Here is a 24,987-nt window from a genome sequence, read left to right as displayed (position 1 = left end):
GGGCGACAGTGCCCCCTGCCCCGCTCCCGCTGGGGAAGTGGCTCCTTGCTTGTGAAGCGGCCTCGCTCAGGACCGGCAGGAAGCAGCCGGCTCCCAGTGGTCTTAAAATAGTTGAGCATTATGGGCACACCCTTGTTTTTTGAGGGCAAAACCTGAGAAGGGAGTGTGGCCATCAAAGAAACAAAAAAGATAACTCCCTCACTCCCAAGTGCCGCCTGTTCGTGCTGACAGAGAGCACCCATCCGGCGTCTCCCCAGCCCCGGAGCCCGGCGTGGCCAGGGCATGGAGGCGGTGGTTTGCGATGAGGTGTCGGCAATGATATTTTTTAATTCTCCGAGTTTTGCTCATTGCTTTTTAGCCCTACATTAACTCTCTGAGTCCACGATGCTGCATGCCGAGGAATTTCACAGTTGCATTTGACAGCATGCGAGACCGCCTTTCTCTGCTGCCTGCCAGCCTCGCTCGGTGGTCCCGGGGGCTCCTGCACCGGCCAGGCTGCAGGCAATCGCTCCCGGCCCCTCAGGGCAGCGGAAAATCCCATCCTATCCCTGTTATCCTGTCCTGCTCTGCCCTGCCCGGGCTTTGGTCCTCAGTGGGTCAGGCACGCTTTGCTTTTGAAGAAAGTCCCTGGGTTGTGTTCATCACACGGCAGCGGAGCGGGTGGGCTCTGCAAGTTTCCCCTGGCAAACACCTCTGGGAGAAGGGGTTTTCCCCGAAGCATGGGGTGCCGATCCGCCAGCATCCTGCGGGATTCACGGAGCAGCTGCATCCTCTGCCCAGGAACAGGCAGCAGGCTAACAGCCAGTTTCTGGCCTTGCTCAAGGGCTGGGGAGCAAAATCCAGGGAAACAAAACCCTGAGGCCACCCCAGGGGTGAGGGTGGGGGTCCCTGCAGCCCAGCATCCCTCTGACAGCAGTGTCTGGGAATGGATGCCTCTCTCTCCCGTCCTGGGGACCGCGTGTGGAGGGGCGGTGCCCAATCCTTCACGGAGTGAGCGGTACTCGGCAGCTTGCAATCCCCAGGAGAGCTGCATGACTCCAGGTTATTTATTCGTTCCTGTCTGTTCTGCGCTGCCTGGGGTGGGTAAATGAGAAACCAGCTCATGGGCCAAGAAAATCACCATCAGGGAAGAGCTTCCCCCGGTCCTGCAGGGAGCAGGATTTGGAAAACCCGCAGGGAACGCGGTGCTGAGCTACCTCCCGCCCCAGGGTGGTGTTAGCAGACACAGAGCAGTGCAAGGCGGTTTTTTGCCGGGGATGGAAAGCAGACCCGCTGGGGGCCGCAGCGCCGCTGCGGGTGCTGGCGCGGTGCCTGCCGCGTGCAGGGCGCTCATGGAGGAGCTGGGGCGAAGCCGTGCCCGCAGGCAGGGGGGCCTCCCGCCCCCTCCTGCCCCTTCCAGGCGCTGCGAAATCCCTCTGGATTACAAACCGGCACCTGATGGGAAACCCGCTAGAGCTCCAGGTTCCCCGTCCCCACTCCCCGATGTTGCTAGGGGAGCACACACTTTTTTAATACCCTGAATTCACCTGGTTTCAATTTCCAACCCCTGAATGCTGTAAGACTTCAAGGGGGATGGGGCTGCATCCAACCGGGTTTGCAGAATTCCCTTGGCTGTTGGGCCCTGTCCATGGGCTCACAACACACAAGATCCAGTTTCAACCTAAATTTGGCCCCCTCCACTGATCACGTTACCACTGCCTCAGTTTCCCTTGCTGCCAAACATAAGCCCTGTTGCAGGGCAGGAAAGCTGCACCGGGGTGGTGGCACTGGGGCAGGTGAGGACCGGGTGCTGCAGAGGTGGGATGCAAAGCGGGATGAGGCATGTTTTGCTGTTTGCACAGTGAGTCAACGGGATCTGGGACTTCTCCATTTAAAGCGCGGGATGTGTGATCCTGACCTTGCCGTATCACAGGCAAAAATACAGATTAAATCCTCCTCAGCTCCCTGCCCGGGACAGGGCCGGCAGGGGAGCGCCTGTGCTCCCCAGGGTTCAGAGGGAGCCCAGCGCCTTTTCAAGGGCTGATTTTCCACCACCACTGACATGGAGAGGCACAGCACGGTCCAGCCTGGGACGTCAGCCCAGCCTTGCACCTCCAGAATGAGGCCCCAGAGCCCCCTGCCTGGCCAGGGCACCCGGCCATCTCTGGGGAGAAGGGGGATCTGCCGGCGGCGATGCTGGGGTGGGGGATCCCCCTCTGCGGGAGCGCATCCCTCCCTGTTGCATTCAATGGGGCAGGGGGAGAAGCCCATTTCCCTGCTCAGCAGCGTAGGGTATGGGAATTTAATTTGTCCAGGTCTGAACACGGGGAGGGCGGGCTGTATAAATAGAAAGGATATTTTTACGGGCTGCATTGTTCCAGGCACGGGCAGGTTGGGAGCACAATGAGCCCCTTTCCCTCTCCACTGGCATTTTCTCCGCTGCACCTTGGAAAGGCCCCAGAGAGTAAATGGTGGCTCCTGCCAAACTGAGTTTTTGCAGGCACAACGAAGTGCCTGAGAACATCACAGCAGGCGGCAGGCAGCCCTGCTCGGCTCCTGCGCAGCTGAGCCCAACCCTGCCGCCACCCTCGTGGGGTTTGGAAGCCCAGCAAGTGCTGCCCCAGCAGCGGGGTGACCGGGAGGTGCTTGCAGAGGAGCCAGGGCTGTGTCTGCTCCAGGCTCCCCAAGAACACTGGGCCCTGGGCTGCTCTCCAGTGCCAGGGAGATGGATGCCTCTATCAGCCCGTGTCCCTGCCCAGCCTCCTGCCCTTCCCAGCCGCAAGGGGAAGGAGAGGGTGCTGCTCTCCCACCATCCCCCTCCCTGCGGAGGGCTGCGGGCTAATAAAAGGCAGCAGAGAAACCCTGCCAGGAAGAGCAGATCAGCTCCCACCACACGCCGCTTGCTCCCCGCTGCACCAGACAGGGGTTTTCCCAGGATGAGGGGAGAAGACGGCCCATGGGAGGCAGAGCAAACCCATGCTGAGGTGCATTGCATGGAAACCCACAGTGACCACTGATCATGTAGGGGTGAAGCAGGAAAGATCAGAGCTAGGCAGGGACAGGCCACTGGCTGGGAGGGACACAGGACTCCCCTCTGCTGCTGGCACTGCCAGCTCCAGGGGTCCATCATCTCCCCAGCAGGAGCCGAGGATGCCAAGCTCGTATGGCACAAGGGAGACCAGCCCCTGCCCCCAAGCCCCCACCCTCCAGCTCCTTCTGCTGAGCACTGCTTGGGCCCCCAGGGGCAGCCCTGCTTCCCCACAGCACCCTCTGCCCCAGCACCCCAGAGCACTCTCCACATGCAGCCCCAGCCCCTCTCTCCTCCTGGGCTAGCCAGAACACTGGAGCAGGGATACGGCTTCCAGGCTCCTGAGCACACGCTACAGCCTGGGCACAAAGATCAGTGCAGAGAACCTTCCCATCAGCAACACGGAGTAAAGGAAAACCCGCACGCTCATGATGCCATTCCTTCTGCTGCACCCAGCTGCAGCGTGCCCTGGCTCTCCCCCGCAAAGGCACCCTCTCCAAAAGAACAAGAGCTGAAAAACACCCCACCACAGGGGCCACCCGGCCCCAGACAAGCACCATCCCACCCCGCCTGCCAGAGGTCAGCCCGGCTCTGCCCCTCGCTCCTGCTGCCTCAGGCCACTTCCCATTTCCCTGAAGCCATGGCCTCCATTTCCAGGGATGCGTGCAGGGACCCCAAATACACAGGCAAGGCCACATTCCTGATGTTCCCGCTAACTCACAAATGCAGCCCATGAATCCCAGAAGGGATCTTTACCCGGCATCTGCAGCCACACCTTGGGATGAGGGCACGCTCCTGGGCTTGCTGGGCAGGCTGCACATGGACAGGGCTCCAGCAGGGACCAAGCAGCTTATTAACACGGAATAAAACCCTTCAGGCTGTTATTGCTGGGGTTGGGAACAGGAACTGGGCAGCTCTGTGCCCAAAGAGCTTGGGCTGCCAATATTTAAGCGCATTACTCAAGGCAGCTTCCCCTGGGGGTGCACAAACCAACCCAGGCAAGCACACTGCCACGCAGGGAGCAAAGGAGGGATCTGGGCACCAGGCGAGCTGACGGAGCACCCCAAGCCCCAGCATTAAGGTGAGCTCATGAGCGAGCAGCAGGATCGCTGGCCAGCAGGACAGCCTCGTCAGCTCTCCATGCCCCTAACCGGGGCTCCAGAACACCCCACCCATGCTGTGATGCTGTAGGACCAACTCCTCCGCCCACAGAGGGTCTGGCTGCGTGACCACACCGACCGACCAAAGCCACCATGACAACACAAGCAAGCAACAGTGACGGCTACGCAGAACGTCAGCAGCTGTGGAAAGCGTTATCCCTTCCAGAAGCTGGCCATGGCCAGGTGCTTCATTTCAGATCCCTGGCATCGTTACGAACCCCCAAACTCGCAGCTCACCCCTGATGGAGACACAACTGCTGGGTCAATCCCAACACACGCGGCCCTTGCCGTGGCCTCAACGTCCTCTGCGCAGCCCTGCTCGAAGGAGAAAGGCTCAGGCGCCTCGCTACGGAGGCAGCACCTGCTGTTTGGGGGCTGCAGAAACAACACGGCACCAGGCACACCATCTACCCCCCAGCCTAGGGACCTAGGGGACCTCATGGCCCAGGGCCCGAGGTGAAAGAACACACGGACACCAACACTCAGTTAAGTTGTAGGAATTTATTTTAAATAACCTACAGTTGATTAAAAGGGAATTCATGATAAAAATAGAAGATACTTGTTGAGGAAAGGCTGCAGGAAATGGTCTTCGCACACACACTACGCTAACAATGCCTCTAAAACTAATGATTATAGCAAAAAAAGGTTTCACATTAAAATTCTGCTTTTTAATTTTTTAAAATTTTTTTACACAATTACAAAAGAAAAAATAAAAGCCCTAAAATCTTGATTATTTTCCTTTTTGGACCGATGCTCATCTCCCTCGAAATTTATTGACCTGTGAAACTTCTTTTTACACAATAAAATCTTTCAAGTAAAAGAGGGGAGTGGGGCTTAGAAAAAAAGGGGGGGAAAAAGGTAAAATAGTCTGACAAACCTAAAAAGTAGATATTCTTGAAGTGTACAGAGCGTGTTCAGAACAAAGGGTGATAGGAATGTCACTGGTTGCCAATTCCACTTGTCCTCAAATTCCACACGCGTGTCCCCACCACATGGCCCCCTCCCCCCACCCGCTCCCCAAATCTACACGATCTTTAAGATCAAGAAGAAAAAAAAAAACCTGTTTAAATATTTTAAAATAATTAAAAGAAATAAAAATTCACATTTAAAAAAGGAACACTCAAGTCAGGAGGCCGATTTCCCATCACGCTTTGCTCTGAACAAATGTGGTAGATATTTGTAATTCATGTTCCAATGCCACGACTGTTTCAAGTGACAAATTAAAAAAGATTTGGGTATTTCCATGACTATAGTGACAGCTGTAACAGGTGCGTTGGGTTTCTTAAATTTTGTTTATTTGTTAAATTCTGAAATGGGGCAGGAGGGGGAGGGGAAGGGCAGGGGTTAAGGAGTCCATTTTCTATTAAAATATAGAAGTTATTGCAAAACCCTAACTGTAAAAACGCACCAATATAATTGGATTTTGTATACAGTAGCTAAAGATTCCCACGCTCTCAGTGTGATGGTGAATTTGCCTGGCGGAAGGTTGACAAATCCCCCATCCACTTGCCCTGCCTCAAGAGAAAAACCACACAAACCAGACAGCTAGAATTTGGATCTCTGAAACATTTTTAAATAAGTTGTCCATAGGACAACTGGCTCAGCTCCTTTAGGATATTTCCAGGTTATGCTCTCTGCAAGATGTTGGCTGTTTTATCTGATGCTCACTTGCCCCTTTCCTCCCCCTTCCCCAGCATCCAAGGACAAGTAAGGCTCACAGTTTATCAATCTCCCTAAAAACCAGGCTACTCCCCTTTTTTTTTTTCCCATAAAATTCAGCTCATTAAAAACAGGTTAAAACTCATAGTCTTCCTCTGCCATGTCAATAGCCCAGGCAAATTTCTCTCGTTGGGTTTTGTTATAAATCTTCTCTATAGGAATTCCCCACTTCTTACACCTGCAGAAGAGGAGACACTGTTAGAGCCAACGCAAGCACAGTTACTCAACCCCTCGCTGTGCAGAAGAACTGCCCTGCTCTCCCCCGGCACCTTCCTAGCTCTGCTCCATTACAAGACACGCTACCCAGCTGAGCACAACCAGCCTCCTGGTGTTAGAGCCTGCAGGTTCTCCAACCCACCACCTCCCAGCGCGGTGCTGGCTCTGGCTGGCACATTACACTTGCCTCAACAGACTCTTTTTTAACTTCCTGAAACCATTGGAAGATACAAGGGAAGGCCACAGAGACAGAAGTCTCTGGCAGCACAGGGGCACTGCTCTCAGCCACAGCCCTTGCCTGCTAACTGGGGGGACAAGAACCAAGCGTGGGGCTGGTTTCTTCCAGCACACCCCAGGCAGACACTTACCAAGCAACAGAGATCCTGGGATCCAGATAGTTGAGTTTGGAGGTGCCCAAAGCGATCTGCTTGTTCTCCTCCCTATCTGTAGCCTGAACCTCCAGCTTCATCAGTTGCTCCTCAATCCTCTGCACTGCTTTCTTCTTGCTCTCCACTGTCCTGGGGTGGGAAAGAATCAAAGCATTTAATGTCTAATAGCCTGCTGGGCTTGAGATGGCAGCACTGTGGGAACCCAAAGGGACTCTGCTCAAGGTAAGCAATGCCACCAGCCACAAAGGGCAGCTGTGTCAGCGCAGACAGTCCACAAAACACTCAGCACATGCAATTAAAGAACTGACATTTTCAAAGAGGCAGAGCAGAAATCTTAAGTAGCAGTTTTGTTTTAAAGGGTTGGAAGCAACAGCCTGAACTGTACTGATGCTACACCCGCTTTAAAACCAGCCCATCTATCCGTCTGTAATAGTCATGCTGTGATTCTGCTTTCAGACATCCCCTAACCCAGCACCCCGTGGCTATTCTGCAGAGCCCACACAGAGTCAGAGTACATCATCTGCACCACGGGCTTCCAACAGAGCAGAGCAGAACCCAGAAAAGTGCGTGTGCAATTGTGTAACTCCTGGCTCCCCATTACGAAGGCAATGCTGCACACTGGACCCCATTGCTCTGCTTGGTCCCAGGCAGCAGGGTGGTTGAGTACCGGTCAGTGCTCGGCTCAGAGGGATGACACAGACCAGACCAGTGCTAGTGACCACATCAGGAACTGCAGTGTCAGACCCCCTATAGTCCTCAGCTTGAAGGTAATTTCTTCATGCACAGAATAAAGAGGGAACAAGAAAGCCTGAGGAAGTCTTCCCAGATCACAGGCTGGGGAAACAGAACACAGGGTGAAGGACCCATCTGGAGCTGAGAGTACTGGGAGCGTTGCACAGCCTGGTAACACCAGCCTTACTTTTTAGACTTCTCATCCCTCCGGACCTTGGCATCAGCTTTGGCGCTTTTCAGTTCTCTCCTGGCATCAGCTAACTGCTCCTTCTTGGCATCGATCTAGGAGAGGCAAAACCAGACGGCAGCACTGTGAACAAGCTGCTGACAACTGTGGCAGTCACCCCTGGGCAGCACGACCCAGGGAGTGAGTTTGTGACCACGTTCAGAATCTACCAGTGCTCAGACCCACTTCTGCAGAACAATCAGGCCACTGGCCTTTCAGTTCGCTGCAAAGCCTAGTGTGGTGAAATATTCCCCTCAGAAAATAGGGCCCCCCTTATTTCCAAAGACAAGGTGGCGCTGGGAGCTTTCTCACACAGCTACAACCAAGCAGGTGCCCCAAATCCTACAGGCTGAAAGCTGTTAAGGCTTCAGGCAGTTCTTCTCCAGTAAGTTTAGGATTTAGGGAGACTCAGCATTTTGCAGCCCCTATTCAACCATTCCCCTTAAACATCCCCCAAGCTCTAAGATCTAGGGTGAAGGCAGCCATGTTAGGTGTTACAGAAGCAGGGGACACTGCAGTGCCAAACCAGAAGTCCTTATTGTGAAGGTTATTCTAAAGGCAGACCAGGAACAGACCTAACCCCTTTGGACCTCATGGCCTTCACCAGAAACAATCTGCAAAGGAAGAGGTCAAGTCAGAGGGGCATCATGTACCATGTACACAGCCTGCACTGACACTGGCCTGTCATGCAACAGGAGTGGACACCCACTCTGGGTTCTTTAGGAGACACAAATCAGATCTAGAGACTGCTGCTCTGAAGTGTCAATGGCAGCAGAACACATAGCTATGGGATGAAGGACAGATAAAAAGGGTCTGGTCTTGGCCTTTACAAGTAAAAGACGACTCAGACAGAAAGGTGTCCCTTTCAAGCTTACTACTCCTCTCCAAGCAGGCCCATCTCTGAGGCAGCATTAACCAACTCCTGACAGGAAAAAGCAGGCTCTGCTTCCGTTCCACCCCAAATGAAAGCAAACTTGAGTTCCGAGATGCAGCACTTGGAGCCCTGCCCCAACCCAAGAGCTGGGCAAGGGTGGGGGTACCTTGCTCTGCAGGTTCATCATGGACTTCTCGAAGGTCTTCGGCGGAGCCCTCTGGTGGTTACACAAAATGGCAACCGCTCTGTTGGCACGGTTATAGGAAAGGATCTTCGCTGGGATGTTGTCATCCGCTGCAAAGTACAAGAAGGTGGTGAACAAGTGGGTTCTCCAGGACTGTGCAGCCCCAGCCAGTGTCCCACCAACTCTGCAAGCTCGCAGTCACTGCAGAACTGACCTTCCCCTCTGACGGGCCAGTCTCAATGCTGCACTCTTTATTACAGTCATAAGAGCCTGACCACTTCCATCCCGGGCCCTAACTCTTTCTGGGATGGTTTCTTTGACAGCAACAAAGACTTCATTTGCCACTCAGGAGAGGGGAAGCACATCCATGCTCATGGCAGAGGACAGCAGGACCATACTGCTCAAGACACTATTGGGATTCACAGATCCAACGTGCCCACTTTGTAAAGTGCAAGCTAGCAGTGCTTGACAACAGAGGTTGTGAATGAGCAGCCAAGAAACATGGGGCTGTTACAGATGCAACTGCCTGCCTGCCACCTATAGAACTTTATTTACAATTAACAGAAAGCAAGTAAGATATTTAGTGAAGGACAAGCATAGGACAAGCATAAACTAGCAGGCACACCTTGGTGTGCTCACCAGCCAGCGCTGCCCTGACCCAGTCCTGAGCTGCTCAACTACCCCAAAAGATTGTCTGGCAGCAGATTTTTGGTCACACCTCAGCTGTCTAACATGTGCACTGGGAGAACTGCAATGAGGACCTGGTGTACAAATAAAAGACTCATGGCTAAGCCAAGGAAGCCAGGTCTGTATTGCAGGATAAGATCTGTTCCCCTCACAGTTTCAAGGACCAGACTTACGATTAGTGAGCTCCTTGAGCTGCTGCTGTAGCGTGATGGAGGCATTGTAAGTACGGAATACCTTGGCTGTCAGTCCCTCCATAAGGTCTTGAAGGTGTTTATTTAAGATACTGGTCTAAAGAAGCAGAAAGGAGATGAAAGTTAGCACTAGAATCGACCACAGCATTTGTGAAATCACTGGACATATGGCTGACTAAGACATGCAGTTCACAGCTGAAGCCTAGTGTACTCAGACCTGACCACAACAGAATGGCCACATTACTGAAACCACAGGAAATGTGAACAAAGAACCAACAAGTATTAGATTGGTATCGAGTACCACAAGTGGCCAAAAAAGTCTTCTTCAGTGCAGAGGTTTTGGTTCCCAACAGGTAGCAGTGTGCCTGTCACACCCCAGGGAAGGTGCCTGAACCACCACAGTGCTCCCCCATAGAGCCAAATGTGCAGATGGGGATGGCATCTGAAAATTTGTCACCTCACACAATTATCTTCTCTGTACTCTGAAAAAACCTCCCCAAGTCAGAGCCAGACAGGCTCACCAGGACCAAAGCCCATTGTCTCAGGAACCTGTGGGCAATACAGACACCAGACTGAGACAGACTCACACTGCTTTTAGGCCGCTCAGGCCAGCTCTGGAAGAAAATTGCCACTGAAACCATTTCTGGAACAGAGACGCTGTTATTGCCTAGTGCAGAGTGAGCCTGTTCATGGTGCTCTACCACCATCCCTCACCATCAACTACGTGCTTACATTGAGGCGGTCAAAGAGGTCATCCTCAGGCTGCTTGTTCTCCATGAACAGCTGAAGATTCTTAAACACCTGCAGGGAAAGAAAACTGGTAATTTCAGGCACACAGACAAGACAATGCTCGGTAGCAGTAATACATAAGGAAGCAAGACTGCCAGGGAGCCACTTAAACCGTTTTCAGGCAACAGTGACGATGTTGGATGTTACTTCCCCACAAGGCAAAGACGCATCTCTCAATACACTTGTGTTGAAGGTTCCTCCCCAGCAAGAGGAGTCCTGAGCATTCAATGCCCTCTATCTCATCCTTTAGATCCAAGATTGCAGGAGACCTGATCCTGCTCTGGCTTAGCTGCCTAACAGAGGAGACCCCAAAGCTACCACCTTTCCTTTATTTCATTACTCCAGCCAAAGAGACCCCTGAGCCATTTCCCATGGAGGGAAGTTAACAAAACCCAACCCTTCTCATTTCTGCATTAATATTTCACACAGTTCCGCCCAAAACAGGTCTCACTGGAGTAGGGAGAATGATCAAAGCATCTTTGATTATAGAGAGTTCACAAATCCCAGCTCTGTGTGCTCCAAATCCGAATCTCAACACCACACATTCTTATTCTATAGACACCTAATATACAAAGATTTCTGGTTCCACAACAATCAATTCTCCATTGTAAACACTGAAGACACACCAAGAGATACCAATACCAAGAAATTTAAACAGGAAAAATGTTTTCTTCTTTAAACAAGAAAAGTAAGAATTTCAGCACATGCTCATTTCTATAGCAGCTATAGTTTGTTTTTTTCTTTTCAGTTGTTTTGCTCCCCAAGAGGCCAATATTTACTGCTGACTGTCTTTCCAATTACCACAGTATTATACACACGGTGTCTAAAATACTTTGCTGACTGCAGAGCTGTGGGCCAGATGCAAAGCTTTTTGAATAGCGCCCTCCAGGTTCACGCTGCTGGATGGGGATCTATTCTGGAATGAAGTCAAAATCACAGCTGACTTGAAAATGGTGGATGACAAAGAAATAAAAGAATTAACATTGCCTAGGAAAGAAGTCTTGGTTGGTAGACACCCAGGTTCATAGGCCAGAAGTATCAGCGCACTTACTCTGTATGCTCTGGAGCACCCAAGATCAAGACCTACCTCAGTGAGGACTCAGCTCCAACATGAACAAAACCACGGTGACCAAGAAGCTGGTATCATGAAAGCCCAAGTCAAACTGCTACTCCCACAGTGCCATCCAGTGCTGTATTTCAGAACTTTTAATGCTATTATTTGTCATATGAGCCTAGAACTCTAGCATCTACAGGTGACAAAACCAACTCTGCTGACCAGAATGAGACCTGAGAAACTCATCTAACGTGGCTGTTACAGTTATGTTATGCCAACTCTTGACACTGAGACCACAGGGAAGAGCAATAAGATGTTTAAGTATCTCATCTGCTGGGTTATGTCACACCACACGCCTTATCTTCCATGGCACTGCTAATAAAATGGAAGAACATCAACTGACTGATTTTCTGGCTAGGCACCTGACTAGTGACGAAGCATCCTGTTACTGCCATCGAACTATATTGACCAGATTTTTCTGCAATTCAGTCTATGTATGTGTTTGTGGAGATGCCTTACCCTCTTCTCAACAGGGACTTTGTTGTAGTATCGGATGGAGTCTTTTCCGAGGAAGTCGAACTCAACCACGTATTCCTGGCCATCCAGTTCAGGATGCAGCTTGATATGTTCTACTCTCAGAGAGCAGCAGCCCACAGTGTCAGCTGTCTCTCCTTCTTCTTTTTCATTACCAGCTCTCAGGGCAAGCTACATTTATATCAAGACAAGAGAGGTAAGCATTTCAAACCATCCCAGTAATGTATAGATGCTGAAAAATTTCAGACACTGGCCTGGAATCAGCAGTGTCAATAGGAGAAGAGAAAGTGAGAAAATGCCTTTGGACAAAATTGACACTTACATAATTCTAATAAAAACAACCTTAAGTTCTCTTTAAATCTGTTTTAAATTACTCTACACTAAAGCCACAAATCTACTGGTCTATCAATATACCTTATTATTTTTTTTTACAAGAAGTTTAAAGCAAGATGTTTCAGCAACTTTCACTCATTAAGTAACTCAAACTGTAAGACAGTTCCGACTAATGGAAATCCATTTCAAAACGTGGTATTTTTTTTAAAAAATCAAACTGACTTCCACATGAACTCAACCTGCTACAAAATCATAAAGTTAGTTGTTCATCTTCTATGATCCTAGCTCTTCACTGCACGCTAAATGGTAGCATATAGGACATAAATAATCTAAAGGCCACATTTGGCTGCATAAAAAAATGCGGTTTGACAGTACTGGCTAAACCAATTTCTAATTTTTGAAGAAAAACCTTCAGTGTTCTTATGAAACCATAATCATTCAAATCAATATTCCTTGGTTTATGCCAAACTATTTTGAACAAAACCTGCTAATGTAGGTGATCAAGACACCATACACTACCAGGGCAACAGCTCTCTGGGAACTGGCTTTAAAAATGCATCAATACAACTGCAGTTTTCTTCACGCTGTGGTGAAAAAATTAGCATACTTATGTAACTTCACAACTGTGACCTCGAACTAAAGAGGTGACAGACCAGCAGAAATTCCCAGCAGGAAAACTGAAACAGCTGGAGACAAAAGGCCCACATAAACTTCCCAGTAATCCAACTGGGCGATTCTGGAACCAGGCTGTGAATTTTGCATGAACTAAAACAATGCTGCCTGAAATAGCCATGCTCAGTACAATAGTTTATTGCTCTGGATTCCAGGTAATGGGAAGGAAAAGCAGACAGGAGCCTGCCCACCAGGAAGTCTCAGGATACCTTAGTAACTGGGCTCCGTTCTGCCTTAGGAACAGACACACAGCGTTCCTGAGTATTCCCAGCAGGACAGGAAAGGTAAGAGGAATGTGCTGGGTAACGAGCTTACTTTGTCAATGAAGTACAGCGCCACAGCCCTCTGCCGTACTTTCATCTCTTTGGATTTCCAGTCTTCTCGATATTGATTTCGGATTTTATCTACGCACTTCTTCAACCTCCGAGCTGTCTCATACTTCTGCCAGTCCTTCTCACCCTGCAGAGAAAGTTGGAACAGAGTCAGCATCAGAAAACAGGCAAAGGACCAGTTTCAATTTGCATCTCAAGGCTTTGCAAGTCTGTGTGTGGCAAATGGTCTCACTGCACAAAAGCACTGAGATTTTGCTGCTGAACAGCTCAGCTTCAAACTATGCTGCCACACAGCTGTAGGTAATTCAGATTTCCACAATATTAAATGCTCCCATAGAAGCAACTGTAAAGACACAAAAGATACTATGTCTTCCATGCTTCTCAACATATAAATGGTTTCCTCTGCTTTATTCAGACGACACTTATGTTCTTTCAGCTGTGTAATTAAACACCCATAAAATGTAAAAGCAACATCAACAGTTCATCATCATTATTATATATTCAAGCCATGGCAAAAAGAGGGCATGAATTCATAAGGAAGAGAGATTTTTCCCTATACTTGTAGGACAAACCCCTTGTTTCCAATACAGGAAAAAAGAAATCTCTTTAAAGAAGGCTTAATGAGAAGAACTTGAATCCTACTCCCAAAACTGAAGGCTATTTACTTTTCAACAGGTTTATCATTGCTTTTATGGAACTGATTCACTGACTGGCTATTTGGTCCCACAGCAGGGTTTGTTTTCCGTCAGTCATGAGCTCCTTACCAGCCTTCTCAGCCAGTAGCCTAGCCACACTTTTGTAATTGACTAATTAGCAACCCACGGTTAGAACTTCACTACACTATCAGACAGGGGAAGTTAGGGCCAAAACTAGATAAAATATCAACCAGAGCAAGTCTGTTCTTGGATAAATTGCTTCCTTTTAGATTTACACAGAGTAAAGGACTCCTACTAGGAATGACACAACGATGCTTTTCAATAGAAGTTTTCCAGATTTCATCTGCTCTCTTGTGCAGCAATTGTATTCTTTTTTTTCAAGTGGAACAGAAGCACAGGAACTTTCCTATGTTTTTCAATAAGTATAGGATGAAATAGCAAGACAGCTCTATTTCCTATCTCTCTCCTAGCCCACGGCTACGTTTGTTTCTTGGAGACATGACCAGCAAAAAACCTTTTTTTTTTTTTTTAAACTAGATCTTTACCTTAATTCTTGAGCTAGGGTTCAGCATGATGTATTTGATAGAGCCTTGGATGTTCTCGGTCCATGACACCAGCCAGGTAACCTTGTTGTCATGCCGGACCTCCTTCCATTTGTGTCCTGGTGGAGGGGAAGGAATCTTGGAATCCCTGCAGAGAATTACAAAACAGCAAATAAAACCGATTTAAAGACACTTTCACAGCATGAAAATAGAGAAAGTAATGAATACCATCACACAAAGAAGCACAGGGAAAGAAGCTGAGGCAACACAACTACATATTTCCACAAGCAGGAAATCAAGTGAATCAAAGTGAACAGCCAAAGATCAGAAATGTAACTGCTATCAATAAGTATCTGCTGAAGAATTATACTATAGGTGGGAACACACATTGCTAGGACCATCTTTGATTTGGGGACACTGCAATAGTGCAGACACTTAGCAGGACGAGACTGAAGAGAAGCCCACCAAAACTTAGCCTTCGACATCAAGGCAGACGAAATAGGGCAACCCACCTAGAATAAAATTAATTTTTGGCAATACTAGCAGGAAAGACTGTTTAAGCAGATGTAGGCTGTAGGCATGAGGAAGAAAATATACTGACAGAGTTCTACATGAAACGCGTGATAGCCTTGCTCAGTCTTTGCTCGCATGACTCAGTGTCTTATCCATATGAGATAAGCAGCATGCATATTTCTACATGCTTGAATATCAACCTATACAGGATTTTAAAAAAGAAGCTATCCTTTCTAGAAAGCAAAGCCAACGTGTGAAGCATCCAGTGCTCACTTGCTGCAGTTAATGATGATGTCTTCTGGCATGATGCGCCTCTTCAACATGCCCATTTTGGGATGGTTTCCACGACCTCGGAAGAGACCTGGGGGTTCAATCTTAAAGTTGGCAATCCTCTCCTTGTGGTTGTCCATCACACAGTAACCATATTCCTTCAATAGCCGCTCATTCTCCTCTTTGATTTTCTGTAAAACGTCAAAAGCAAAGACGGTATGATATACCCAGCACCGCACACATCTCTAAATGCCAAGACTTAAAAAATTTTGACATTTGCACCACACTAATGCTGAAGACCCAACTCAAAACCAGATCCCCATCATGCCAAGTGCTGTATCAATACACAGAGCAGCAGACTATCCAGAAAAGCATTCATAAAATGCAAGCAGCACAAACCAGAAAACGTGAAGGAATCTCTTAAAACTTGTACTTGAGGGACACAGATTAGGACTGGTGAAGACAGCTACAATTTTGCCACAATAGAGGCATTTACCTCTATCTACATACCACAGCTACAAGGGCAGCCCCAGCAGCACAGTACTGCTGCTTTGTAGTCTATTGAGCATTTGACACCCACCAGACTTTATATCTTGTTGTTTATGTATAAAACCCTCAGACTTCTGTGTTTGAACTCAGCATCGGAAAGCAGGCAGAGGAATGTCTCCAGTCTGCCGCATGTCAAGCCTGTGTCAGCAAATGGTCTTAGAAGTAGAACATAGTCTCCTAAGTAAAAATGTGCTGAGATTTCACTGCATACTTCTGTGCTTAAACTCTTAATTATATGGAAGGAAAAATAAAAACACTGCAGCCCAAAATAAAACATCTGACCCATAGACAGCACTGGTGCACCAGCTAAGAAACTAACAGAAAAAGCCAGTTCTGCTCCATTGTAACAGCTACCACAGAAGGAAACTGAGAAGGGCTGACCCACGCGTTTATCAAATGGAAACAGCAATAAGACACGGGCTCTCTGTTTTGGTGGGACCCCTCTGACCCCAAAGACCATACTTCCAAGCTGCCAGGCCCCTCACTCAAAGGACAATTACTGTAGCGTTGCAAAAGATCAAGTGAGAACTTGGGGCAAGTTTCCAACTTCCATTGCACTAAGTCTCGGTCATCTAAAAACTATTTAATTCTCTCCCCACAAGCCACTGTAGCCATGCTACTGGAAAATAAAGTTTGATTTTTTATTCAGAAAACTGCATTACCTGATATTTAAGATTTCTTCTCTCACTTTATTCACTAATGTCATTGCTGCATCCTTTCTACCATCCCCAATTTTGCCCTCCAAACCCAAGGAGCTTCTAAAATGAAAAGCTATCCTTAACTGAATATCCAGTGTTTATTACTGGTCAGGGACCAAGGCTCCCATGGAGGTAGCACCTCTGATTCTCTTTACTTACTTAAGCAGGATCAGGAGCCTTAGCCCTATTGATATCATTTTAAGTCAGGATGAAGATTCAGCTGTAAACACAGTGCTCTACCCTACCTGAGCTGCGTAGTAGAGAGTCCTACAGTTAACATGAAAGTAATAACTTGAAAGGTAGTAAACACTGGCTTACCACAAGGTAGGCAGAGCAATGATTACACAAAGATGTTTACAAGCCAGCTAAGAATCAAGAAGTCTCTTAGAATTCCCCCTGGTACCTGTTTCTCCTCCTTGGACATCTGTTTCCTAGCTTCCGACTGAGCTTTGAAATACTGGCTCATGTGGGTGAAGTCACACTTGCTGAGGTTGGTGATAGTGCTCTTCTCTTCAGAGGTCATTTCCTTGCAGAAAGAAAGTAGTGCCTTAAGTTTTCATACACAGTAAGTTTTCACGCACAGTAGAGCTTACCCTATCCCAGGCAGTTAACAGGAACACTAGACAGGCTCTCACAATAAACTCCCAAGAACTCCCAAATTCTTGCACATGCTCACTCCAGCTAAGGTCAAAGAGAAAAGGACAAGAAGCCGAGCACGTGGAGGGCTGGCCTTCCAGCAGTCTGATCCCTGCGAGCACTGGCAGTGCTGTACCACCACCCCAAGCGCTCTCACACTGAACAGTGGCTGGGACTGTTGAGGGATAGGGAGAAAAACCCAGTAACCCATTTAGGAAAACTGCATCAACTGATCTAAAGGTTTAATCTTACGGATGATAAGTTGACTGAGGCAAAGTTCTGAGTTTTAGGTCTTTGGAAGGGGTTTCTTTCCAATATAAAGCTGACTCTTCAACAAGGCACGTAACAGCCAGATCAGCCATACCTCGTCATGCTATACAGGCAAATTTGTTTGGGAGAAGTCTGACTTTTTTGCTTTAGAAAGGTATTTATGATAGGAACCTTCCTGGTGAAACTACAGGATAAACTGGAAACTTTACAGCTACAATCTGAGGCAGCTTTCAGGTGCCTCAAGCTAACTTTCCTGTGCATGGAACAGCAGCCCCTTTTCACTGTCCAGTGCCGAGGAGACACTGGCCATGCGTGCAGTCATTGCGTACCTTTCTCCAGTCTTTGAAAAAGTTTTTCCTGAAGATCTCCTTTGTAGTGTACTCATGATCAAGCATTTTTGCAAAGAATGTGGCAACTTCTTCTGCTTTGGTGCTCAGCTTCATGACTTTACCTACAAAGAAAGGTTTTCTTTTTAAACAAAATGGTAAACAGGAATTGAAACCAGAAAGAGGCCATAGTAACTACCTTAAAGGACACTGTATTTTTACCACAGAGGTTTTTCTTAAAAATGTTACATAGTACAGCAAATTGGATGGACAAAGGAAACAAGAGGGGCACAATTGCTTGACTTCTATCATAAACATTTTGAAAAAAGTTTCCTCTGAAATCTAAACATTAAAAAAAGCAATAGCAATCTGATGAGAAACGTCTGAGAGACACAGTGCAGGAAGGGGAAAAGGCCTCCTGCAGGAAACCCTATGCTGAGACATCCCAGTGGTGCGTACGCTCCTGGGGAGATACTGCTGTTTGAAGTGAAAGAGGCAAGGGATTTTATTAAATTTCATATTCCAGCACTCAGAGATATGGGAAATACAACCTCTGTATTCTTGTTCTATCCAGAGAGGGACTCTGCTGTGGAACACCCCTTGTAGCCTCTAGCTATTTCTAGCCAGGAAGAGCCCTTCCTATGTACACACCACAAATAGGCTGGAAAGCAATGTCAAATATTTAACTACCCTTCACTGCAGGGAAACGTGTCAGAATCCTGCTAATTGTTGCCTTTGCTGTGGGAATGCACTCCTGTGTCTCCAAATCAGGCTCAAAAGCTAGTAATATTTAAGAAAGACTGAGCTTTCAGTGAATGGGGAGGTCACATTTCAGCTTATCTGCAAGACTGCAGTACAAAGTGAAATTGCTGCAAGGGAAGATTTTAAAACACAAGGGAAAAGAGGCTGCTGCAACATCGAAGCTGTGGATTCGACATCTAACATTCCTATTGAGCATCTTTTTGGTCCAGATTGCATTCCTGATGACACTTGAGGTGCCAGTGATCTCTGTGAAGGACTTTGCATGCAGCTCACATCTCCAGCCAGTTGCAAGAAATATTTAAAGTCCCAATGGGCTGGCAGACAGTCAACACCTGTGGATTTTTTAACAACCATTTTACTGCACAAAAGTCAATACAAGAAACACTACTGTTGATTCTATCCTCTTGGAAAAAAAAATACCACACTTTCGATTTACTACATTTTAAGAAGTTGCATCATCTCTAAAATTAAAGCATAGATGTCAGCTATAAAGCTTTAAGATCTACAAACCCTTGTAAAAAAGGACTTAGCAAAAGGTCCTCCCAATGATCTGAGAATATTCCACAATTAAATTAAACCAACAGTAACTCTGCCAATTTTTAAGCTGCAACCTAAAATACAGCATTTGTTTGCTTATAACAGGAAATGGGGGAAGGGAGAGACAGCAAGGGAAACGGTTTTTCCAGGCTTTGAGTCTAGCTGGAAAGAGGCTATCAAGTTAGTAACATGTTATGCAGCTCAAATGACTGATATTTTTCCCAAATTGCTGAACGCTCAGTCACCTTTATCTAATCACTTTAGAATCTATTTCATTAGACTCAATTTCCTCTTTTTTACAAAGATTTGAAAAGGCTTTTGGTGACAGGGCTGGAAAAGAAAAAAAAAAGGTTTATTCCAGAGCTGTGAATATTTATTACCTGACTTAAAAACTGAAAACCAGAGAGGAACCAGAGGCCATAACAAGCAGAAGAGACTGAAACACAGTCGCCGCCATCTACTCTCCTACTTCATCTCTGGGGTATGAGCAGTAGCTTGTTAACCCACAGTCACTCAAACATATAGTCAAGCCTTAAAAGAAAGTGTTGGCATTTCAAGCTCCTTCACTGAGTCTAATATTGTAAGCACTAACAATAGGTCCAGCAGTCATTACGCTAGATGAAAACAGGCAGTCTCACCGCAACGCAATCACTAGGCAAGGGACAGATTCCTCCAGTGAGAGCCTGCAGCCTGGCAGCTGGCTGGCCAGCCGTAGCATGATTACTGGACTCTACAAATCATCCTAGGATAATCTTGGAATTAGACAATGCCTTGTGAGCACAGAAAGTGGCTCTCGGCAGCTGCTGTGTAAATCAGACATCTGATTTTTTTGCCTAGTTTCTCAAGGAAGACTTACATGATTGCTTTATTTGCCAGACCCCCCTGCCCACCCTTTAATTGTTGACCTATTGATGAATTTCTGCCATGACAGAGACAGAGGTTGCAAAAATCTCTGCACTTCCTAGAGGTTTCTATCTAGCCATCTATTTCATGAAGAGAGGCTTATTGCTGCCTGCAATTTGCCCCTCCTCCTCTAGACAGCAGGAGAGAGCTCATACATTCTTCAATAGAGGGGAAAAAAAATCCAACTTTGCAACAAGGTCTTATCAAACCTTAAGAAAGAAGTCTGTAGACGTGCCTGATCACTGTGCTACTTGCTTGGTGACAGCCTTTAATAGGATGCAATATGTTTATTTCACTACATTGTTGCTGAAAATGAATGCCGCCTATTTCTCAGTATTTAGAAATACTGTGTCATGTCACATGAAAACAACACGTTGCTCCTGGAAGAGTTCCATGCACAGATGTCCCCTTCACCAAAAATTACATTTTCATCTATTCAAATGCCTCCCACTTCATTCAGTCCTGGGTTAATTTGACCCTTCATTTAACATGATCACAGGACTAAAAGGAAACACACGGGTCATCAAGTCTGGTCTCCAGCAGGCATCACATAATCCCTTCCACATAAGCCTGTAACAACCAGTCAGCCCAGCATATTTGAATCCCACATCAATTAGTTGTACCACACACAATGATTAGTGAGTGGGACCATGACTTACACCACAAGGCTGTGTCCTTGAGGCCAGGGTCATCCCACGCATTCCTACAAGATCCTAATAATCTGTATCGGAATCCAATTGTCTCTTATTCCACTCATGCCACAAAGTGATCATGAATTTCATCACAGATGATTGAAGTTGCAATTCGTAAGGTTAAATAAAACAGAGCAAGCCTAAAGGTGACCAGTGACGAAGTAGTGACAATTACATACTCTACTGGTTATATACACTGCTACTCTCAGGCATAAGACACTCTCATACTGTTAAGTAACCGGAGCGATTTACCGCCATAACAGAGTGAGAACCAGTTCATCTCTGTGTCAACTCAGTTAGCAGAATTCAGCAGGCTGCTCCTTTACTTCTACAGATCGCTCCTTCACTTAGCCGTTGAGGAACTTCTTTTAAGCTAACCACTAAACCAAAACCACCTCCTCATCTCTTCAGTCCCCAGAAAAACATCATAATACCATGAGAATGTGTATTTCTTTTCCCAGCAAGTAGAAACACAGTTTAACTCACCATCATAATAAAACTTGACATTTTCAGGCAGAGGTTCATATGGTGGAGCAAATACAGGACCTTTATGCTCTAGGAACTTCCATTTAATGCCTTCAGGGTAGCGTTCTTCTTCCCACCTTCAAGAAAGAAATATGAACCAATACAATTTTAAGCTCCTAATCTTCATTTATTACTATGTGTGTATAAGAGTATGCTAAATAACATCAGCAAGCAATCCTTGTTTTGCCAGGGACTGACCAAGTACAAATAATTCAATGCACTGTCACCATTTATTCCCCCCTCACCTTTTTTTTTAAAAAAAAAAAAAAAAAAAAAAAAAAAGCTCAACCATGTCCATGAACCAAACAACTTGGGTCACAGGTTATCCGATGACACCATAGCCCTCACCTCCCACTTGCTGCTCTTTTCACAAAATGGCACAGCTGAAAAAGCTTAGAACTTAAGAAAATTAAGAATTTGGTCTTGTAAAGCAGCTAGGATTATGCCAAATTAGAGTCAGCTGTGATCTAACATCAGGTCCAGGATGCCTGCTCAGCAAAGCCAAACAATTGTAGTATATTATGCAGCTGCTTTCAGATGTGGACAAGTATGCCATTAAGGACAGAGATAAAGAAACAGATGTTCATTTATGACCTAAATTAGAACAAACCTGCTCGGATGAGAAAAACTGAAACCTGCTCTGTCATTTTAAATTCATTCCAATTCTTTGGGTCAGAAAAGCATACTTGAAGAAAAAGCAGAGTAGCACAGGAAAACTGCAAACTTGCCTTAAAGCCCTCCATAAAAATGTTTTGCAAATGATGCATCAGGTACCAGAACACAGCAAGGTAGGTGCCACCAATCTCACATTCTAACTGAACAAACTCACAGGGTCAGCAATTCATCTACTGCCAGGCCAGTATTCTCCCCCCTGCTCCCAAGCCACTGATTCCACACTCCTCCCCTCTGCACTTCTTTCATGATTTCCAGAACATTACGGCTACACTCTGCTGGCATAGGGTTCCCTGCTGAGAAGGTCTATTTTACCTCAGTGACTAATCAACTGGAAGACCTTTAACCTGTCACAGCACTCGGTCTTTGAGTTGCCCAGACAACTTTGTTGAGCAGCCATGACAATAAAAAAAAAAAAAGTTTAAGTTTCCCTCTAGTGTCAGCCCCACAGAGTAGTGCCGTTCTGGGTGCCACAGCAGCATGCTGCTCAGGAACTGTGACACACAAATACAGATCACTTCATCCCTAACGAGGTAACAGGGTCACTGTACAGAAGATAAGCACTGTATAGAGAAAAGAGCTTCTGCCAGAAGACCCTCAAAATGCTTCACAGGTACCTGTACATCAGTAATTTAGGAACAACAACAATTGCACGGGACACAGAGCTTTGCTGTAGTTAGAAAGGCAACATCTTTGATCACAGCACTGGACCTGACTTTCTCATGAGAAGCACAGTAACATCTTTAACAGAAAAGCACACAATCCCAGCTATCAGTACAAAACCTGCACGTCAGATTTCAGTCCCTGGCTGGGAAGAAGGCTTGAGTAAACTAAGTTGATATAAGAAACTGATATTGACATTTGAAGTCTAGATACCAAATATTTACATTCCTAATGATTGCTTTTTAAATTAATTAAAAGCTAGAAATCTAAATATTTTGTCAAACAGAGGCCTAGGTTCTTCCACCCAGAAGCTCCTTCCAACAAAATAAATCTGAACGATTTGCGCCTCCTCCCAGCCAGAAAAAGGCCATCCTCTCTGACAACGAGTATTTTTATTCTGGTAAGGAGAAAAAAAAAAGAAAAAAAGAGGGGATCATTCACAGCAGCTGCTACTTTACAGGCTAGGTTTGTCATTCTTGCTTTTCAGCTGTGGTTTTTAACCACTCTGGTATTTGATGAGAAATTCTGTTCCTCTACCCGTTCCTGTTCTTTTATAAGGGACGCATGCAAAAGAAGTACTAGAAAGTTAGTAGTTTAAATAGATAGTGGAGACACATTGTGCCTTTTGGGAGGGCTGTAAGGAAACACAGAATGAATGGGGTGGTTTTGAAGCCAGAAAGTTTGCCACTAAAGATCACAAACCATTCCAAATCCCACCTCCACCTTCCAAAGCCTCATACATAAGTGTTAAGATGAAAGGTAAAAGTGAGCCTCCTGAGGTTAGCCAATTTTTCACCCTCATTTGGTTTTAAACAAAAAAAGCACTACAGCAACACTGCCCAAGGTGACTCCTTGAAAGGAGCTCCTTTGCTCCTAAAGCAACGTTCTAAAAATGAGTTTGTGGGAGCAAGGAGAATGCTGCCTATTAGGAAAGCTGCCTTACTGATTTCAGCAGAAACTGTGCTAATCAGTCATACAGGTTCCTTGATTAAATCCCATAGCAAACCTGTCTAAGAATGCCAGGGTAGCTCAGGAAGGTAGAGTTGAGGAAAGTTTTTTCAACTGGAATGAAAATAGAAAAGATTCTTAGGAAAAAAGCCAGAATATCTCTCAGGGACACGTTATTTCAAGGAAATGAACTCGCTATAACACAGGGTGGGAGAAGTGCTCATAAGGTGTACTTCTGGATCACACATTCCTCACACGCTGACAGGGTGTGAAAATGACCTCTAAAAGAGCTCCACATGGTGATGAACGAGGCCAATGCCTTGGGAATGTCTAGCATCAAGTATTCACATAAGTGAGGATGAAAATGCTCAAGGCAGCAAGCACTTGAGGAAGCAGCCAGAAAAAGATATCAAGACATTCGAAAACTGACTCGGAATATAAAATGCCCTTAAGAGGCACAACTGAAGCGTAGATGAAACCCTGTCCAGCAAAGACACACTATACAAAGCTGCAGATGGACAGCAGGAACATCAGCAGAAAGATGCAGTTACCTACTGCCAAGTTTTGCAAAACATGCTTTCAAAAGCAGTTTTCCCCAGCCGTAAGCGCAAATCCCAGAACTTGACACAGCTACCTGGGACTGTGCTGCCAAGGCAGGTGAGGGGAGAACAGCACTGCTTTCCAGTAAAGGTTTGCTGTTGAAGGATACAGGCTATAATAAAAGGGAGCTGTGATAACAGAGTATTAAGTTAGACAGAACCAGCAAGGGCAGCTGAGACAAAGCCAAAAAGACAACATGTAGTTAAGGCTTAAAGAGACCTTCTCTATCTTCCTATTGCTTCATGTCCCCACAGTTTGTTAATGTTAAAGCACGTTAAAAATACGCTGTCAAAGGGATCGAGAAAAAAGTGGATTGCTCAGAGGAAAAAAAGAAAAAATCAGGATAGTTTTGAGTACACAAGTATGAAAACCTATGCAAGTGCTGATGTTCTGAGGAAGCTGTGACAAGCAAAGAGAAATATGCAAAGACTATGAACACTACAGAAGAATTTTTCTTTTCAAAGGTGAATCAGTAAGGGGGTGAAAGAACTGAACCTGAAAGGATTGAAGAGGTTTGCAAAGGAATTCCCCAACACCACAGATCTATTAAAACCAGCCAAATTATCTGAGAAAAGGAAACGCTCATGGAAATATCATCCCCAAAAGGTCATAAAAATACATTACAGGAGTGCAGAAAACACACATGCTTTTGAAAACTACATATGCATTAAATTGAGGGAAGTACTAAGGCCCAAACTTCAAAACACACAATAGCTCCTCAAATCAAGCAATAACAATAGCTCAAATTACTGTGGATAGTTAAAAATCCAGCAGGTTTCTTACACATAGTACTACTGATGCAGCACAGGCCTGTCTTCCAAATGAACCACAAAGTTCAGACTTACTTAAAAAAGGTTCTAAAAAAAAAATTTAAGAGTGAGTGAAAGCACAACTGCAGCTGCTCAGTGATGTTACTTTAGGACACTGGGCAAGACAGAAAGTGCTCTCCAGTCAAAACTTATTTTCAAAATTCATTTTCCAAACAGCTCAAGCTTAGCTGGTCACTTGACCAACTTTCATTTTTGTGCCAGAGGCAGGAGCAGGTTTGAGAGACACATAGTTGACATCTGTCTAGAATAAAAAGATGGACACTCACCCATGCTGTACCCTCTATATAACACAAATA

At 46.3% G+C, this 24,987-nt stretch overlaps 1 protein-coding gene across 1 annotated transcript in view; it reads right to left on the bottom strand.

Moving 5' to 3' along the window:
* Window positions 1-5,941: 5,941 nt before the first annotated feature.
* TOP1 (DNA topoisomerase I) overlaps window positions 5,942-24,987 on the bottom strand; it is a 37,410-nt gene continuing 18,364 nt past the window's right edge. The window contains exons 8-20 of the mRNA XM_009645473.2: window positions 20,940-21,055; window positions 17,563-17,684; window positions 16,731-16,853; window positions 15,084-15,271; window positions 14,301-14,445; window positions 13,083-13,226; window positions 11,748-11,933; window positions 10,118-10,186; window positions 9,368-9,482; window positions 8,490-8,617; window positions 7,411-7,505; window positions 6,471-6,620; window positions 5,942-6,064 (exon numbers count right to left, since the gene is read on the bottom strand). Of these exons, the coding sequence (XP_009643768.2) occupies window positions 5,962-6,064; window positions 6,471-6,620; window positions 7,411-7,505; window positions 8,490-8,617; window positions 9,368-9,482; window positions 10,118-10,186; window positions 11,748-11,933; window positions 13,083-13,226; window positions 14,301-14,445; window positions 15,084-15,271; window positions 16,731-16,853; window positions 17,563-17,684; window positions 20,940-21,055 (1,684 nt within the window). The 3' untranslated portion in view covers window positions 5,942-5,961. The remainder of the gene's footprint in view (window positions 6,065-6,470; window positions 6,621-7,410; window positions 7,506-8,489; window positions 8,618-9,367; window positions 9,483-10,117; window positions 10,187-11,747; window positions 11,934-13,082; window positions 13,227-14,300; window positions 14,446-15,083; window positions 15,272-16,730; window positions 16,854-17,562; window positions 17,685-20,939; window positions 21,056-24,987) is intronic.

The sequence above is a fragment of the Egretta garzetta genome, unplaced genomic scaffold, assembly GCF_000687185.1.
Source record: "Egretta garzetta isolate BGI_Z169 unplaced genomic scaffold, ASM68718v1 scaffold188, whole genome shotgun sequence".
Lineage (NCBI taxonomy): Eukaryota > Metazoa > Chordata > Aves > Pelecaniformes > Ardeidae > Egretta > Egretta garzetta.
This window is presented reverse-complemented; position numbering and strand designations above follow the sequence as displayed.